Consider the following 19,263-nt stretch of genomic DNA (forward strand, 5'->3'; position numbering starts at 1 on the left):
GTGAATATAATTCAAGATATGTGTTTTTATTTTAACTGTCTACATGATGGCTTCTAGCTGGAGAAGATTTAAAATATTTTTCTGATTATCCATCTTTATTCTTTCCATGGGAGTTCAGAAGAATCACCAAGAAGCCAGATTTTTTTTTTTCTTTTTAACTTTAGTCCGTTTGTTTGTCTCGATTACTCTGAGGGTGCATACTTTAGTTTACCTCTTAAAAGGTAATCAAAGCTGTTCAACCAGTTGTGTGAAATTCGAAATGCATAATTAAATTCATTAGTTGCTAAAGAGCAAAAACATGTTTATATTAAGAAAAAGACTTCTAAAAATGTGGGTGCCTACATTTTGAAAAACACATGTCATAACAATAGCAAACTATGCGGCGAATACTGTTCTAAAATATTTAGTTGTATTACTGTATTCGATCATCACAAAATAAGTATCGTAATTATTCCATTCTGTAGATGGGGGAACCCAAGCACAGTGAGCAAATGGTCCAAGGTCAAGCAGGTAACAAATGTTAGTGTTAGGATTTAAATGCAAGCAGTCCGTATTCAAAATTTGTATACTTGGTCACCAAAGAAATTGCTTCTCAGGTACTAGGACGAATTGGCTGGGGAGCGATGGAACCCGGTGTTGGGGGGGCAAAACATAAGGGTGAATTTTAGGCCAAACTATGTCCGCTCATGGAATTTAGAGCCTACATGATGGAAGAGCAGCAAAGGATTTAATAAGACTGTGTGTGTGTGTGTGTGTGTGTGTGTGTGTGTGTGTGTGTGTGTGTCTGAAAGATAGAATACAACTTCTGTACTCCACAAGTAACATTTACATTGAAATTAGATAGATGCTGACTCACTACTTTCAAATCACAGATGTACATGCCAAATAAAGGAGACCAATTTTAAATAGCAAAAAAAGATGAAATCACTAATGATATAGCAGCTTTAGATATCAACGTCTGCAATGACCTAGCTCTTGCTTCAGTGATACATTACATTTTCTATAATTTTGTTCTTTTCCTGAAGACTGACTTCAGAATGTTTCACTAAGTTGCTCCTTTTAGGTGTGTCACTAACTTCCTCCCTTTTCTCAATCCCGAAGGATGAAAGCTCAACATCTTATCAGGAGTATTAGTACCTTACTTGTATTTTTCTCTTTCATTCTTGTTTTTTCAGATGGCAGTCAAACAATGTACAGTAAACACTCCAATTTTTAATAATCTGTACACTCAAAGTGTACAGATGAAGATGGGAATGGACACAGAGCTACCATTTAATACCTTGAAGTGGAGACCTATCAGAGAAGAAATTAAAATCCAAATTTGATATAGAAAGGTAATAGAATTAATATTTACAACATAACTTTATAGGTAAAAATAATATATGAATGTCAAAGAGCTTATGTATTCATCCACACCAGTGACTGCAATGTATCCAACACTATTATGTATAAAAAAAAACTGTGAGATCTTTCTAATGTCTTAATTTTGTTGTGATGGGTTGCATTTATACCACCATGCTATTTGCAATGAAAGCTGTTAGCTTGTAGCCTGGGGACGATGCATGATAATCAGGGAAATTGGACTTTCATATCCTTCTTGCTGGAATGGCTACTGAGTAATTTATTTTAGCTTTCTGTTGCCTCTGTTTAATCATCTTCAAATTGAGAAGAGTATCTATTCTATTAATATAAAATATTGTCAAGTTGTTATACAGTTTAAACGAATGAGTCTGGAATGGGCAGATCGTGAGAGTACATTATGAGTTGCTAATACATTATAGCAATAATACTGAAATCACCTAAAGTTTTCTTCCTGGTAAATTAAATTTCTAAAGAAGAATTAATAAAAATTAATGACAATAGTTCGATGCAAGTAAAACCATTTCAAGTGCTACAACCATACCCCATACATTTTTTTCTATTTGCAAGCATTACTCTATTTCTCAAATCAAACCCTGTGTGTGACGATGGAGTGCCCCTGCACATAAGGCCCTGACAAAATGCTATTTAAATTTGCATCACATGCATATCATGCATACACACACATTGAAAAATAGTGTCTCTATGTGCAGTGCAATTTTCTCATCTTGCAGCTGAAAAATCTAGGGAATTATTTGAACAAATCTTTTTTTCCTGTCTTTCCCCCTCTTTCCTTTCTCCATTTCTATCATGCAGCAAATGTTGTTTTTGAGTCCACAGTCTACACCAGACATTGCTCTGCATACTGACAAGATTGAGAAAGCCCTTGATCATTGGAAGTTGGTACCATAGTGGGAGTGGCGCAGAAAAACAAGCGAAGAAGTTAATATGACAAACAGAGATAGTGATAAATGTATTTAAAAGATAATTAAAATGGGTGCTGTGACAGTTTGATGTGACAGACTGACTAGGTGGCGTCTTTGTGTTGGGTGACTAGGAAAGTCTTCTCTGATGAAGTCATGAGGTTGCTGTGGTCAGAAGGGAGACTTCCGGGGAAGAAACAAGTGATGAGAAGTCCCACAGGTGGGAACGAAGGTAACCAAGGCCAGAGCTCAGTGGATTGCTAGGATATCGACAGGGCAATTTTAGAATTTCATTTTACCATGTACATTTCCAGTAAACATAAATCTGTCCACCACTTATTGACCAGAAACCTTCTTTCTCAGATATTTTGGGAAGAGCCTGCCCTTTGGAGTCAGAACATCAAGGTTTCGAATCTCGGCTTAGCACCTCGCAGTTGCGGGGCGTCACTTGAGCCTGAGTTGTCTCAGCTTTTAAGTTTTGACAATGTTATTATTCAACATTATTGTAAATCTCCTAACGTACTATCCAGCACATACTAGTTACACTGCCACTATTCCTCTTTTATCATTTGTGTGTTCTCATGCTTGAACATCTTCACAAACAGGACCTGATCCACCCACACCTTCCCACTCACTTGCTAGACGTTTATTGATTATCCACCAACTGACAGCCGCTGTGAAAAGGGCCAGATGGTAGTTGTCACTGGTACTCGTTAGGTTTGGCGCTGAGAAGGCTCGAGGTGGAGGGATGGTCATGAACAGGGAGCTTCCTCCAGGCCACCAATGAGCAGGACTTGGGACACAAGAAACCTAAGAATTGGAAGATCCAAGACAAAGCTGGAGTTTTCCAAAACTGCTGGAGATTTTCCCTCAAAAATATATATGTTTTATATATATATATATATATTTAGTTTTGTAGGTAGAAGAGTGACGTAGCAGTGGTTCCTGGGTTACGGGAGGAGAACATGCTTCAGTGATTGAATCACACTTAACACTAAGTAATTCTTCCTTAGAGTCTGTGTTCTCCCTCCAAAAATTCAAATGAAGAGAGTTTAGAAGCTGATAAATGGCGATATGTGTTATCATTAAGAACGATGCTGAACGAGACGTGTATTTAGAGAGAGCTATGCGAAGAGGGAAGAAGCCACAGGAAGACAGAGGATGTTACTATTAATGTGATAAAAATGTTACTTGTCTCTGACAGGTTTCCATTGTAAGGTTTGTATATGCATTTCATCCCTCAGACCAGTTTTATTTTCAGAATGGCAAAAAAACACTAGACCTGTTGAGTAAATCATGCTAATCATTGGAATATCTTCATCCATCTCCAAATGGCCTTCCTCCCTTAGACTATCTACCTGTGCCTTTCAGGTGGATTTGGGGAACCGTATGAGATATTCTGCTTTTTCATTTTCTCTTTACTGTGTCCTCTTTTCAGTGGTGCTGAAATAAGACTGATTTTACTCATGCAGCTGGACATGCTTAGGATATAGGGCAGATTTTGTTACAGCTTTCTTCCTGTAGATAGAATCCATTTCGACTTGAATCAAAGGTCACGGAGAAAACTAGTCAAGAAGAGAAGAACAGCTGTCTTTACTCTGGCAGGAGAAGGTCAGGTTCCCTTCAGGCTTTGCCCCCAACTTCTAATACATCCCTTCTCCCCGGCTCCTGTATGGTTTGCTCTCTGCCTCCTCGTCTCGCAGGGACACTGAGAGCCAGGGTCACTGATCCTTCCTCAGTTTCAACAGCCATTTCTACATCGATGCTTCCCAATTTTATATCTCTGGACAAGAATTTGCTCCTGACATTCCAACGCATAGATTCAAACCTCTGGACTTCTCGATTTGAACTTCTGCAGGTGGCTCAAAGTGAAATCATTTTCTCACTTAAACCTATGTCTGTATTCCCATCTCACCCAACAGTAACATTCTTCACCGACGTACCCATGCAGAAGCCTAGAAAGGGCCATCGCTTCTTCACGCTCCGTTAACTTTCACACTCTCTGTTACTAAGTCTGGTCAACACTGTCTTCTTAAGTTCCCATAGATTTGTCCTTTACTTTCCATCTGCACTGCGTCCCCTGCCTCATTTCAGACAAACGGCACGTCTCACCGGCGATACTGTGTAGCTCATAAGTGGTCTCCCTTCTTCCATTCTTGCCCTCCCCACCAATCAATCATCTACACTGCTACCGTGGTGATATTTCCAAAGAGTAACTGGGCTCAATCCTCAAAAGAGTTCTTGGTTGTCTTCAAGTTAAAACTCAAAACTTGTTGGCATGGACCTCTCCAGATGTGGTCCTTAATAAATGAAGGCAGCTCCTGGCTACCAATGTTCCTGCTGATTTTTATCCCTCCCTTTCTGTCCTCCCTCACTGAAATACACAGCCTGAGCTCAAACGACATGATCCTTTTGAATTTGCTGGGATCTGCGATTGCTTTCTTATATCTATTATTTGTACGTGGATACTTGCTGCTGCTTCTGACTCCACCTTACTTACTCGCTTTTTTCATTTTTCAAGGTAGATTCCAGCTCCTCCAGGAAGCCTTCCCTGATTTCTCAAAACCAGAATTAGATGCTTGTATGTGTTCCTCAGCACCACAGCAGAGAGTGCTAATGGCTGTTGTGATTTATCACATCCTAGTGTGAATACTGCAGGATCTGTCTCCCACATGTACTCCCTCTCTCCCATTAGATGATGCGATGTTCAACTCATTGTCACTGCTTAATGAAGCTCTGTTAAAATATAATTGAATGCGTGCCTCTCAACACACTGCAACGTTGTTATGTAGCGTACTGATGTTTTCTGAATGAAAGTGGATTGTCCTGGGTTTGTCTGACTATATAGATGAAGGGTCTATGAAGTGTGCAGCCTGACACAGACAGCTATTTTTATTAAGTTAATTTTTTCCTATTTCTTAAATTAGGACAGCAGTCTTCTCCCTAATCCTCACTCGTGACACTTTCTACTCCAACAGCATAATAATTCAGAAAATTTGGGGTGACTTTCTTTGGGTAGAATGGGAGCAAACTAGTCTACTGCTTTGATCCTCACTAGCTGTTAATAAAGGGACTGAAGAACAGCAGGGAGAAAGGTGTGAAACTGTCATGTACAGAACCAAGTTTAATACAGTTTCTAAAAATTGAATCTCATGCTATAGTAGCATGAAAGCTTTCACACACACAGAGAAAAAGAGTGTATGAAACAGGAGATTAAAAGAGCCCAGTGAAAAAAAAAGGAAACCAAGATAAAAAGAGCGAAAGAGGAAAATGTATTTTAACAGCAGGAAATGGCATGACACGACATGAAAAAAAAAAAGACTAAAAATGTAGTGTAGAAAGACAGGTGGGAGGATGGAAAGCCAAAATGAATGACAGAAAATAAAAAGCCTGCCTAGAGAACACATAAAGGTGAAAAAAGGAAATTCCAATTATAAAATTTCAGTTCCATTGCCTAAATATCGGTATATTGTAAGCATGGCAGGATAGCATTCCTTACATATATTGCATCGTTCTTTCAATTTTCTTAAATTTGGAAGGTAAGTTTCCACTTTGACAAAACTTGTAAGGCATACATACATCAGTGTGTCGCTGATGCAGTCGAGTCCAACTGCCTTGGCTGCTCATGCTCAGGTACTTTGTCCCATTTGTGTCATTAACAGCTGTGCTGTGACACTATTAGCTGAGCAGGTTTTCACTTATTTGTTTATTATTTGTTTTCTTTTTAGCATACTTCCTCCAAAATTGTTATCAGGGTACATGGAGGCCAAATAATTAGGATTGCCACAAAAGTATAAAATAAGGGTACACTGCTTTCTTCTAATTAAAATGCAGCTTTCCTCTCTCATCTCCAGTACCCGGGAGTCTAACTCGCAACAGCTATTTTTTTGGAAGTGCCTTGCTTCTGAGTCTGTTACTGATACGCAAATACTTCAGATTTCTGCCAACTATGTAGAGGCAGACTATAATAATATACATGCAGACTATAAAAATATAAATGATATAAATAAGGCAGACTATAATAATATAGATAAAAATATGAATATTAACCTGCAACATTAAAAAGGTAGACTTCATAAAAGCTACCTTAACAGCAGATGATAAGGTCTAAAACATAATCCAAATATTCTCTCTTCCCTGGCTCCCAAACTAACAATGCAGTGTAGTAACTTTCTCATTTGGCAAACTGGTTCCAGAAGTTCACGCCAAAGAAACAAACAAGTACATAAGTCTGGAGCTAGAGCAAGTGTGAAAAAAATATTAATTTCCTAGTTTAAAAGCTTTTAATGCAGTTCAGTGCACATTTGTGGAGATTGTGCTATTTTGAAGATAGCTGTGCTAGGAAGATAAGTCACAGGGAGGGTGGAGGGTAAGATGTCAGAAAACTGCATTTAATTATACAGCAGGCCAGAACAATAAACACTACAAGCAAAATACTCTCAAGAGGTATGAAGTGTTCAAAGGAAGAAGGCATCATGAGTAGCTGGAAAAACAAGGACATCTAGCAGAGGACGTGTTACACATCTGAGGTAAGTCAGGAAGAGAGGGTAGAATTCTGAAGATAGAGACATGGGGTCTGACTGCTCTCTTTCCACTGTGATGCTTATTCTGTCTTATCTGATATTACCTCCTTGCTATTTTCTCCTTGCAGTGCCAACTTTCTGTATAAACCTTCCACCGTATGACCTCACTAAGAAGTAATCATGTCAAACTCCTCAGTGTCTCCGGACCAAACATCACTTTGCTTCTGCTCACGCGATTCTCTCTGTTTGCTTCTCTGCTTTCTGCCTTTCCCTCAAGTAGGGTGCACACGAGTTGAGTAGCCTTAGTTCACGTTCAATCAGTATCTTTCTCTACCCCTCCGCGAATAAGTGTATCTCAGGTACTTCCACACCTCTTCCCCTGTTGTTTGATGACTGTGTTTCACAGTGTGTCTCGTTGATAAGCCTGCTCCTTTGGAGATTCCTATGGGCCTGCGCAATGATAAAGGTTTCTGTGCACCCTCGGGTGGGTGTCTCAGGTGGGATGTACTCAGTGTCTGTGTCTACCCTGATGGAGGCAGTTCTTGGTGGGAGGTGCAGATGGCACTAGGCTTGTGCCATGTAAGCAAGGTGCATGTAAGCAGCAGCTGGCACGGAACAGCAGCTGGGGGAGCTGGGGTTCACGTCCTCCTCTGACCCTGTGGACTAGGAATGGGGGCATCGGAAGGTTGCCACCTGCAAGCCCATAGCGCTGAGTCACCCCAACAGTAAGGGACCGGTGGACAGCCCTGCCACGCACTTCGGGGTGCTTTCCCAGCCACTCAGCTGCCTACAGAGGCCCTTCCTTCCTTTCCAGGACCAGGGAAACACTTCCTTTCTTGCAGACTGTAAGAAAACAATACAAGGGACTTTCCTGGGGCTGGAGCGGGGATTCCCTCTGCAGGAACGTGCATGTTTCAGCCCGCCTACCCAGCTGCAGGCGCGCAAAGCCCAGGGGATCGGAGGACCTTGCACGCGCCCAGCATCCTGTGACCCCCACATGCCTTTGCAGCCCAGCCAAGGGTCTGCAGCTCAGGAATCCCCCACTGGTCGTCCCCAAGGCACCTCCTCGGCGACACCATGTTATGCAAATGAGGGGGCGTCTCATTGGCTGGGCCTCCAGCGCAGCTCGGAGGGGGCGCGCAGGGACAGCCCGGGTGGCGTGGTGGGGACCCAGGCCCCCGGCCCCCCGTGCCTCCCTGGCGGGGCCGGTGTCCGCCTGCCCGAGGGACCTGCTACCTTTTCGTGGAGCGCCCCAGCATTAGGCCGCGCACACTCCCACACAGTCCCCTCTTTCCAGGCACCGCGCGGTTTTTTCCCGGAGAAGTAACTTTTGCATTCCCGTCTCCCCCGAGTCCTGGGGACCAGAGGCGGTGCTGAGCCTGGGGGCGGTTCCTTGGCAGCGTAGATTCCTGTCGGAGCCAGACTTTTGCTCCTGGGCTGGTTTGCATCATCCCCATCACACCCTCAGGAGAGAGGAGCCAGCCCCCTTGCAGCCTCGGCTTCCGGCTCGAAGCAGACCCCCTCCCCCTTCTGCTGTCCCTCTCCCGGCCACTGCATGTGATCCATCCTCTCCCTCAGCTCCGCAATATTTTCTTTCTGCCTGCCCCCTCTCCTCCATTTGTTTCGTGTTTCCCACTCTTTGAGGAAGGATGGTTGATTTGGAGAGCGAAGTGCCCCCTCTGCCTCCCAGGTACAGGTTTCGGGATTTGCTTCTAGGGGACCAAGGATGGCAGAACGACGACAGGTGAGTGGTGTGATGCGGCGCTGTTCTCCGAATAGGCTGAGAAAGAGACCCAGGTGGGGAGCTCAGAGGGGGAGAGGAGGGAGAGGAGGAAAAGGGAGCCCGAGGCTGGGGGAGGGAGTACAGGGACTCTGATATGTCTCTCCATTTTGACTCCAGAGCCATTGCTGCAGGCAAGGAACCCTTTGCTTTTCACTTTCTCATCCCTGCCTTGGATTTATTGCGTGTATCTAGTGCTTATTCTTTTGTCTTTCAGTGCTTCCCTAGGGTGTGTATAAGGCTGGTATTAGAGGTACAGTACATCCAAAAAGCACGCTATATCGGGGCCAGTTTCCCCCCTTAGGTTGGTAATCAAATTCGAAAATGTATTCAAGTTGTCGGAAAAAGCACATTAGAAACTTAAAATCTCCTGCACCCAGAGACTTACTCCTTGCCAGTGTTCCCTGATCAGGTGTCCACCTGTCCCTGGGCATTTCATGCTCTTTAAACATTTGGAGTTGCAGGTAGACATTTGGTTTAAATATGTAACAGGTAGTCAATGAAAATGACAACATTTGCCATTGACAATTTTCACTTTGAACAGGTAACTATTATTAATAACGACATATGTATGGCACAATCCCAACTTTTCATAACTAATGTATTTTTAACCCAAATAGTATGCATGTTACAAAATTAAAACTAAGTTTCAAACCTAGAATATTTATTATTGGCAAAACATTGCTCTTGTGGATTTCCTGTAGTATCACTGCTTTACCTAAACTTCTGAAATTCCTCCCGATCTCTCTCTCTCATTATTTAAAAAGCACATTTGGTATTTTCTGGAATAGTCATTTCACGTATTGCGTGCCACATTTCCTTGTTTTTTTTTTCTTTAAATATGCTAACTAGGCTTTCAACTCAATTGAAATGTTTCCTTAAAGTTCACTTTGCTATTGCTGTTCTAATATAATTACATAAAAGATCCATTATTGGTCTGATTTCAGAACCTCTCCATTCACCACTGGGAAATCCCTTCCTTCTTTTCTCATCATCTCAGCACCCAATACAAACTTCTATTCCTACACACATGGAATTTTACCGTGCGCATGAGTGATCGACTTTTTCTTTGGTCTCAGATCAGTAATTTAAAGGGGTAAGGATGTTTTGTAGAGGATCATGTTTCAACCCAATCTCTTCTTCTCAGGCAAAAACATACGTATTGATTAAAAATTAAAAGAGCAAATGCCAATTTACCAGTATGCTTGGAAAGTAAGGTGTTCTAGCTGACTGAAGATAAAGAAAAGAATATTTAAACAAATTTGCAACACTCGTTGACATTGAGATAAACTGTCAATAGTGATTGAATCTATATTTTCAACTTCAGAGCTTTAGGATCATGACATAGAAATTCTCTATTCTGTGCAGAAAGTGTGAGATGGGCTGAATACATGGGAGACAAATTTTGAACTTTGTGGGGGTAGCCTTGTTTTTTAATATCAGACCCAAGATATTAACTTGTGCATGTGGTTGCTCCCATTTTTTGAAGGATGTTGCAGATATATGTCAGTAATTAAGAATTTACGTTGGCTGAATGTCACCTAAATGAATCACTGCTATATTTAAACCAAAGTTTTGTACATTTATTTACAATATCTATGACAATAAAAGTTTATGCTAGCCCAACTTTAACTTAAAAATTAGGCCACGTTTACTATTAAAATAAAGTATGAAACATGCAAAAAGCTGTTCATCTAGTCTTCAAGTTTTGACTCATTTTGTGGCTGCATGGAAACTTAATAATTAGTTTTGGTTCCATCTCCTGTCCATCTTTGAAGACAAGACCCTTTGATTAATACGGACCCAGGCTTCAATCCTCTGCTTATTCCTTCACGAGTTGAGTGGCCTTGGGCAAGTCATTTCCACCATTATGAGATTCAGTAATCTTAGTTCCATAAGGGACAAGACCAAGTTATTGGCACTAAGTAGTGGCTAGTACTCTATTTACTATGCAAATGTTATGTGTATGCATGTGTGTATATACACACACATATGCATATTTGAAACTCTGCTATATGTTATCGCAGTCCATCTTCAGATACTCTCTGAAGAATAGGTAATTATTTTAAGGACAAGGAAACTAAGTTTCTGGGAAATTTAATACTTCTCTTTCTAATATATTTCATAAATGTAAAGATGACACTTGGGTTCAGTTCTTTGTGGCTCAAATTCGTCAAGAAGCTCCTTATCCTTTCCACTTAATTAATTTGAATGTATGAGACTAATTTTACAGCATTGAGCACAGTTTAGGTGCTCATTAAATGTTAGTTGCCGTCTTCACTTGTAATTTGCAGTCGCAATTCTTTTTTATTTTCCTTTAGCATCCTGAATTCATATGCAGTAAGTAGAGCCATCTCTTTGGTTGTTGATATGGTCACCAATTCCTCTGCGGTGAAGTCTGAGGAGCCATCTTATTCTGCTTCTTATCTCCGTGGCCTCAGTTCCTGTAGAGTTAAGGAGGAAGCTCTCTTTCCTAGAGCAATACATAGACACTGTCCGCCAACAGATATATTTGGGGCTCTGCCCACATTCTTCAGGCTACTTTCTGTGAACATCCTCTGCCCGCGTCTTTTGGGTTTCTGGTTCTATTTTGATCTTCTGGCCTCAACAGCACACAGGCCTGCTTGGCGAATGAGCCAGAAGTACCACTAAGCCAGGATTTGTTAGATTAGGACCTTAGCTTTCTGACTCCTTGATCCGGGTAATTCTGAAGTCCAATAGGACTGAACTCCAGTTACCCACAGTGGTAGTGGCTTGATACTGCCGGTTTTATTGTCTTCCCACAATTTCCCCTACTGGTATTTTCTGGATCATTTCCCAAATAAACCACTTACACTGCAATCTTTCTCAAAGTCTCCTTTTGGGGGAAATTGGAACCAAGGTGGGTATCTTCTTGGTCTAGAGTCATAGAAATGACAAGGGGATTATATGATGGGAAAGTTGACACCTTCCACCTCACTCTTCATTTAAAGAATTTTAAAATCAGGGCATGGTCGACTGGCACGTGGAAATGAGTGAGGAGTCTGATCGATGCGTGAAGGGTGTTGTTAAAGAGGGAACATTGGTGGGCCTATACAACACACCATAGTTGTCTGTGAACTAATGTTGGAAAGTTCACTTAAATTTACATGGTACCACCTTTTGGTAGGGAAACAGACACACGTAATGTCCATGTAATTTATATGTGTATCGTCATGTGACAAATAATGCGTCACCCATGGACCGCATATACTACAGGAAGATAATGGAGCTGAAAAATTCCTGTCGCCTAGTGACGTAGCTGTCGGAATGTCGTAGCTGTCATGTGTGCGGTGCTGCTAGTGTAAACACACCTACTGTACTGCCAGTTGTACAAAAGTACAGCACACACAATTAGGTACCAGTAGGTGTAAATACACCTACTGTACTGCCAGTTGTACAAAAGTACAGCACACACAATTAGGTACCATCCGTAAGACTCGGTACCATAAAACTCAAATATGTTACTGCTGTATGTATTTCCTAAACTGTACTTTTTATCATTATTTTAGAGTATACTTATAAAAGGAAAGTTTGCTATGGAATGGTATGCCGTGTTACATTGGGCAGCAGCCTCATGCATCTTGTATTTATGCCGCACTTGATTGTATCATTTGCTCTTGTGCTTGATTGAGTCTTGTGTTTTGTGTCGTACCGTGCTGTCCAGGCTCATAGCCCAGGAGCACGGCTGTACTATTCGGCCCACTGTGCAGCGGGCTGGGCCATCTAGGTGTGTGTACGTGACTCTATGATGCTCATACAATGACGACATCACCTAACAATTCATTTGTTAGAACATGTCCCTGTAGTTAGGCGGGCATTGCTGTATGCATGATGTATATGTAGCAATACTATGTTCTCTACAAAATACATATACTGTGTCTGTACTATATGTACATATATGTATTAATATGTATGTGTAACACATCTTATATAATTACTTCTCGTTTGCATTCTGCTTTTCTGAGTAGGGCAAGGGAAGACTTAGCCACAACCATGCAGGTAATTGAGCTCATGAATGACATGAGTTCTGAGAGCCGTGAAATAAGTTTGAGAGCTGATAAATGACAATGTTTATGTCTTGAGGATGTCTGTGGTATATATGATGCACGTTTATTTCTTTGGCATCCTGAGTAACCCACATAGCTAATTCAAATGGTCTGTATAATATAATATTTCTGTACTGGCCGTTTGTCCCTTTAGCTAATACTTGAACGCATGCTGCATTCCGGGTCTTATTAAGTTAGGTTTTAGGAAGGCTACAGGAAAGAATATGAAACAGTGCTTGCTCAGAAGGTGTTCGCAGATAGAATTAGAGGTGAACTGCCCCCCAGGTCAACAGAACACAGTATTGTTTATGTTATGATGAAGTCCTTGCAGAATTTCCACTGTGAGCATGTCTATCAGCCACTATTTGTAGGTCGGACAATCAGGTCCGCTTGAAAATAAAGTAGCTAAGGTCACTATATTACAGAGGAAGCAAAGTAGTCAATATATTTGGAATCTACTATTTAGAATACCTAGTATCTTCACAGTTACTCTACTGTAGAAACTAGTAGGACTAGAGACTGAATTTAACTGGTTTTATATGGCAGCCATTCTGTAATATGTAGAATGGTTCTAGTGTTACAATCCATTGTTTTTTGTTTGTATTTCTAAGATTCATAACACAATAAAGATTTAGTATATTCTCCTGAAGTTAAAGATTAGTAAATGGCAGGCTTTAAATGCCTTCATACAGTTAGAATAAGCCTTTCTTATCCTTGATCATGACTTAGTAATTTTAAAGTTTGGAACACAATGCACTTGATGTGGATAAATTATCACAATGTAGATAAATTACTGTTAATGGACAGTTCTCAGCTGTAGTCATGCAGGACGAGGCCATTTACTTAACTAACACCATTCTGCTTTTCAAATATCTGTTTTGTTGTTTTGACTCCATTAATTTTAGATGTATCTTTCATGTTTTGTAGGTGGCATTTAAAAGTAAAGTACAGCATAGAGAACATATTCAGTAATGCTGCAACAACTATGTAGAGTGTAGGGGGGTACTAGACTAATGGGAGGGATCACTGCATAAATTATATAAATACCTCACTACTATGCTGTATACCTTACACTAATAAAAAATAATATTGAATGTCAACTATAACTGAAAAAAATATTTTTTTAAAAAAGAAATTACCCTTAAAAATACATATTTCATATGAGATAAACATGGAATCTCTAATCAGTTAAAATTTCAAACAATAAGTTACTGGTTTTTCCCTATAAAATTAACAAATATATTTTAATGATAATGACTGGCATTTAGGAAGCTGTGGAAGTATAAACTAGAACATACTTTCCGGAGGGCAATTTGACAACATTATACCTAAAGCACTCAAATGTGCATACTATTTAATTAAGAAATTCTAGTTTTAGGAATTTATCCTACAAATAAAGAAGTAATAGATATATACAAAAAATTAGGTTTCAGGATGGTCACTGAAATGCCATTTATAATAACATAAAATTGGAAATGACCTAAATATCAAAAATATATAATGATTTAAATTAATTTTAATCCATATAATAGAAGATTATGCAGCTATTTAAAATGACGCCAAGAAAACTATCATAATAATTGCTGAAATACAGCAAAATACAAAATACAGGGGGACTCTGTTTTTGCAAAATATACATATTTGAATTTTTAATATAGAATAAAAGGCAGAATAAACTAAAAGAAACTGAAAAAAAAATAAAAGTAAATGCAGGAAAGTCACCTAATTCATTGTAGTAATTGAAAACGTAAAAGGATTTGAACAAAGAGTACGATTCAATCAGTTAATGGTTTAAAAGGTGTTTATAAAATGGGACAAATGTTTGGATAACTTTGGAGTGTGTGTAATTTTAGATATTGTACAATGCAAATACATTAATGTATATAACCAAATTAAATTGGGGGAACGGATTTTAGATTGGCAAATGATATATTTATATAATTTACCAATTTTATCTCCCTTAATAAGTTTCATATTATTTTGAAAAGTAGCTATTAATGTAAAGTACTTATTCTAAGTTTGTGAGTTCAGGTCAGTAAATAAACTTTTAAAATATTTTAATGTTACAATTCAATTAAAAAATGGGCAAAGGACCTGAATAGATATTTCCCCAAAGAGGACATACAGATTGCAATAGACATGAAAAGATGCTCAACGTCACTAATCATTAGACAAATGCAACTAAAAACCACAATGAGATATCACCTCACACCTGTCAGAATGACCAACATCAACAAGTCAACAAACAACAAGGCAAGGATGTAGAGAAAAGGGAACTCTCGGGCACTGTTAGTGGGATTGCAAAGTGGTGCAGCCAATATGGAAAACAGTATGGAGTTCCTCAAAAAAATTAAAAATGGAAATACCGTATGACGCAGCAATTCCACTCCTGGGTACTTATCTAAAGAAATCCAAAACACTAACTTGAAAAAATATATTTACCCCTATGTTTACTGCAGTGCTATTCACAATATTGTGTATTGCTATTCACAATAACCAAAATGCCCATCAACAGATGATTGGATAAATAAATTATGATATATTTATACAATGGAGTATTACTCAGCCATAAAAAGAATGAAATCTTATTATTTGCAACAACATGGATGGACCTAGAGAATACCATGCTAAGTGAAATAAGCCAGATGGAGAAAGACAAATACCATATGATCTCACGTATATGTGGAATCTAAGGAACAGAATAAACAAGTAAACAAAGCAAAAATAGACTCATAGATGCAGAGAACTAATGGATGGTGGATAGATGAGAGGGGTTGGGGGATGGAGGAGAAGGTGAAGGGATTACTAAGTACAAATTGGTTGTCACAAAATAGTCACGGGGATGTAATGTACAATACGGGGACTATAGTTAATAGTGTTGTAAAGACTATGTAGGGTGTCGATGGGTACTGAACTTAATCGGACAAATCACTTCATAGATTGTATAAATGCCTAACCACTGTGTTGTACACCTGAAACTGATATAAAATAATACTGAATGTCAACTATAATTATATATATGTGTACACACACACACGCACAGGAGTTACATACAGTACAGCATAGGGAATATGGTTAACAGTATTATAACAGCTATATACGAAGTCAGGGATAGTAGACTTGGGATTATCACTTTGTGAGAGGTGTAAATGTATAACCATTATGTTTTTTTGTACACCTGAAACTAATAAAAAGTATTTTAAGTGTTGTTAAAAAGAATGAAGTGTTATTATTATTGTTTAATTATATAGTGGGATCAACCACGCATGTGCAGTAGCTATAAAAATAATTTAAGCATTTATTAGTAGAGAACCCAGACAATGCTGTGCTTCTTAGCACTGTCTGTTATATTACAGCAAATCTCAATAAATAATGCAATAAAAATTTACTTGCTACGGAAGTAATAGTGCAAAAAATGACCATATATGTGTGTGAGTGTGTGTGTGTGTGTATATGTATGTGTATATATAAATATATATGTATATATATGTATATATATATACATATTGAGAGAGAGAGAGAGAGAGAGAGAGAGAGAGAGAGAGAGACATAGACAGAAAGACAAAGACACAGAGAGACACAGAGACACAGAGAGAGACAGCATCAAAAGAAATGTATACACATTTTAAGAAGGAAAACTGTATTAAGGTTGAAATACTCAATATGTACCAATTACAAGAGATGAATACAAGTTATGTTTGACTTCTGCAATTACAAGAGGTGCTCAAAGTGGTGCACCATCAGCTTCCAGACATTTCTGATTACGGTGAACTACTGCTTGAGCAACGTTGACCAAAGTGTCCACTTGTACACATTTTTTGGTACCCCCAATTTGTGTGCACACGTGCGCACACCCTGTTTCCCTGAAAATAAGACCTAGCCAGACAATCAGCTCTAATGCATCTTTTGGAACAAAAATTAATGTAAGACCCCGTGTTATATTATATTATATTATAGACCCAGTCTTATATTATATAAGACAGGGTCTTATAGTAAAATAAGACCAGGTATTATATTATTACATTATGTTATATTATATTAGACCCAGTCTTATATTGTAGTAAAATAAGACTGGGTCTTATATTAATCTTTGCTCCAAAAGATGCATTAAAGCTGATTGTCCGGCTAGGTCTTATTTTTGGGGAAACACGGTACATGTATATATATATCTATCTACATATAGATATATATATATACATATATAGATACGTATCTATATATGTAAAACAGAAAAATGCATCAATAATTACTGTTTTTCAATAGTTACCAAGAATTCAAACATTAATATCTTATGTAAAAATATCTATGATTCCTTTCTTTTGACCTGCTCTTGTAAATAAAATTGAAATGTGGCTTTTCAAATTCCTTAGAGTTTACTTTTAAAGAGTGATTCCATCTACCACTCTCCACTTTCATATATATCCACTTTCTGTGTATGGTTATGTATTAATAACACCTCTTCTGTGAGGTGAATATTACACTTTTGTCTCAAAGTACCTCTACACATAATGTCTTGGATAAGGGAGGTTGGAAAGTAATTTCATTTTCCATATAAGGTATGTGGCATTTTAAGGAGATTAAACTTTCTATTAAACAATTTCTCCAGTGCAGCTTCAAGTAGTCTTGAGGATGGGTAGAAAAATGTACTCCCAGATGAATGACGAAGAACATGATTTCAGCTGATTTGTTTTATCAAAATTATTAACATCCCATTTTCCTTCTCTGTTAATAATATAACTCAACTTCTGCAAAAAGAGGTTGGAGTGGTAGTATGAGAAATATACAAATGAAGGCTAAACACTGATAGTTTGATCTTTATTACTGGTACAAAATAAAAATTAAACTAACAATGTGGTTTGTCATAACATGTAACTGTAGCTAGGCCATGATTTTAACTTTTTGCTGTTGTTAATAGTGAATGCAGTATTTTTATTGGCTTTTTCCAATCACGGTCTTATTAAAATGTTTTATATGTTCGTAAACCATTTTGTCATTGATGGTCGTCAGTTTTTATTAGTGTATATATTGCCAGTGCTCTCATACTTACGTCACCCAAGTTACCTTTAGAAAAAGAAGCAAAATAAATATTTTTTATAGTGAAATTTACCCTGTTGCTTTCTATAGTCATACTTTAAAATGAAATCGGTTTCGCCTCTTTGGAGCAATATTTAACACATACCTTCAATCAAGATGTTTTTAAACTAATGCTTTTCCTGAGCAATTTTAAAATTGCTCATTACAATTTTCTGTATAACAGTAATCAAAATAATAGATAAGGATCCAAAAAAACCATTACTTTTACTCTTTGACAATCTTTGACTGCATATAGGATTTTTTTTTTGTTTTGTTTATATGGTTCATGAAAAAAATTCTTTTCACAAGGATCTTAATCATACAACCATGATGAAATTGTGATTTACGAGAAAATCACTTGCAGAACAGAGTGAGAAGTAAAGGCTGCATGTGGAACATTGACAAAAACCTCATTCCAAATTCAAAATTGGTTGCGTGGATTTGTGACATATAGGACATAAGTGAAGTTAGGGGACTTGGAAGCCCTTCTCATATTGACAGTACTTCCAAGGGAGAGTAGATAAGATAAGCAAGACCCAAAATGTCTTTCTGGTATGCAAAGTTTTTAAAGTTGTGAGCAAATAACCGAACTTCCTGAACAAACACATGATAAAGACTGAGTCTAGACACAGATTTTACTCTTGCTATTAAGTAAAATATAGAATGTTGTCAGTCTGTCCAGCATTTGATACTATCCATATGAAGTATTTATACCTAATATACATTTATACATGATTATTGTAGTCCATTCTAATTATCAGGGAAGCCAAAAAATCTGCTGCCTTTTAACAATCATGAGCTTGACCTTTCCAGCCAGGTCACATTACTTGTTTTCTATTGCCTAAAACAATCATAAACACTGACAGCTATTCTAATATTATGTATTATGTCACTGTGGTTTTCTTAGTTACACACTCATGGATTACAGAACAAAGACTATGGTTTCTTAGGAGCTGAGGTTCCCTTGTATGCAACCAACCACCTCTTGACCACCCTCCAACTTAAAGCTTTTTTCATGGACGTTTGGCCTCATAATTAGTCCCTGCGTCTGGGTTTTGGATCACCCTGAGCACAATGATGATGGATGACTATTTCTCCTACCAAACAGTGACCATGTACACGCTTGCAGTAGATGAATAAAAACGTTGTCTCCGTGAAGGCAAGAAAACACTGTGAAATGGCAGGAGGTTCCTTGTATCTGATCATCTGGAAGCAGAACAGTGCATCAGACATTTCGGACCTTGGTTCCTCAGTCACTAGATACAACTAGAACAGTGCTTAAAGAAAATCTGAGATGTGGTGTAATTTCAAGGGAAGGAGAAATCGCTGCATATCCGTGGGAAAAAGCATCATTTATATAAACTAATTCAGTGCCTCAGTCGTAATGTGTTTTCCAGAAAATAAGACCAGGTCTTATATTAAGTTTTGCTCCGAAAGACGCATTAGGACTTATGTTCAGGGGATGTCCTCCTGAAAAATCATGCTAGGGCTTATTTTCCGGTTAGGTCTTATTTTGGGGGAAACACGCTATTAGGGCT

General features: G+C 38.6%; 1 protein-coding gene across 7 annotated transcripts in view; it reads left to right on the forward strand.

Moving 5' to 3' along the window:
* The first annotated feature begins 8,235 nt into the window (after positions 1-8,235).
* The window catches only part of KCNT2 (potassium sodium-activated channel subfamily T member 2), a 230,867-nt gene continuing 219,839 nt past the window's right edge, over positions 8,236-19,263 (forward strand). For all 7 annotated transcript variants that reach the window (XR_013992629.1, XR_013992630.1, XR_013992631.1 and 4 more), the window contains exon 1: positions 8,236-8,549. Coding sequence is in view for 4 of the 7 variants with exons in the window: in XM_081038922.1 (XP_080895048.1) it covers positions 8,455-8,549 (95 nt within the window). In the remaining 3 variants the exon portion in view is untranslated. The remainder of the gene's footprint in view (positions 8,550-19,263) is intronic.

Source organism: Rhinolophus hipposideros (assembly GCF_964194185.1).
Source record: "Rhinolophus hipposideros genome assembly, chromosome: 26".
Lineage (NCBI taxonomy): Eukaryota > Metazoa > Chordata > Mammalia > Chiroptera > Rhinolophidae > Rhinolophus > Rhinolophus hipposideros.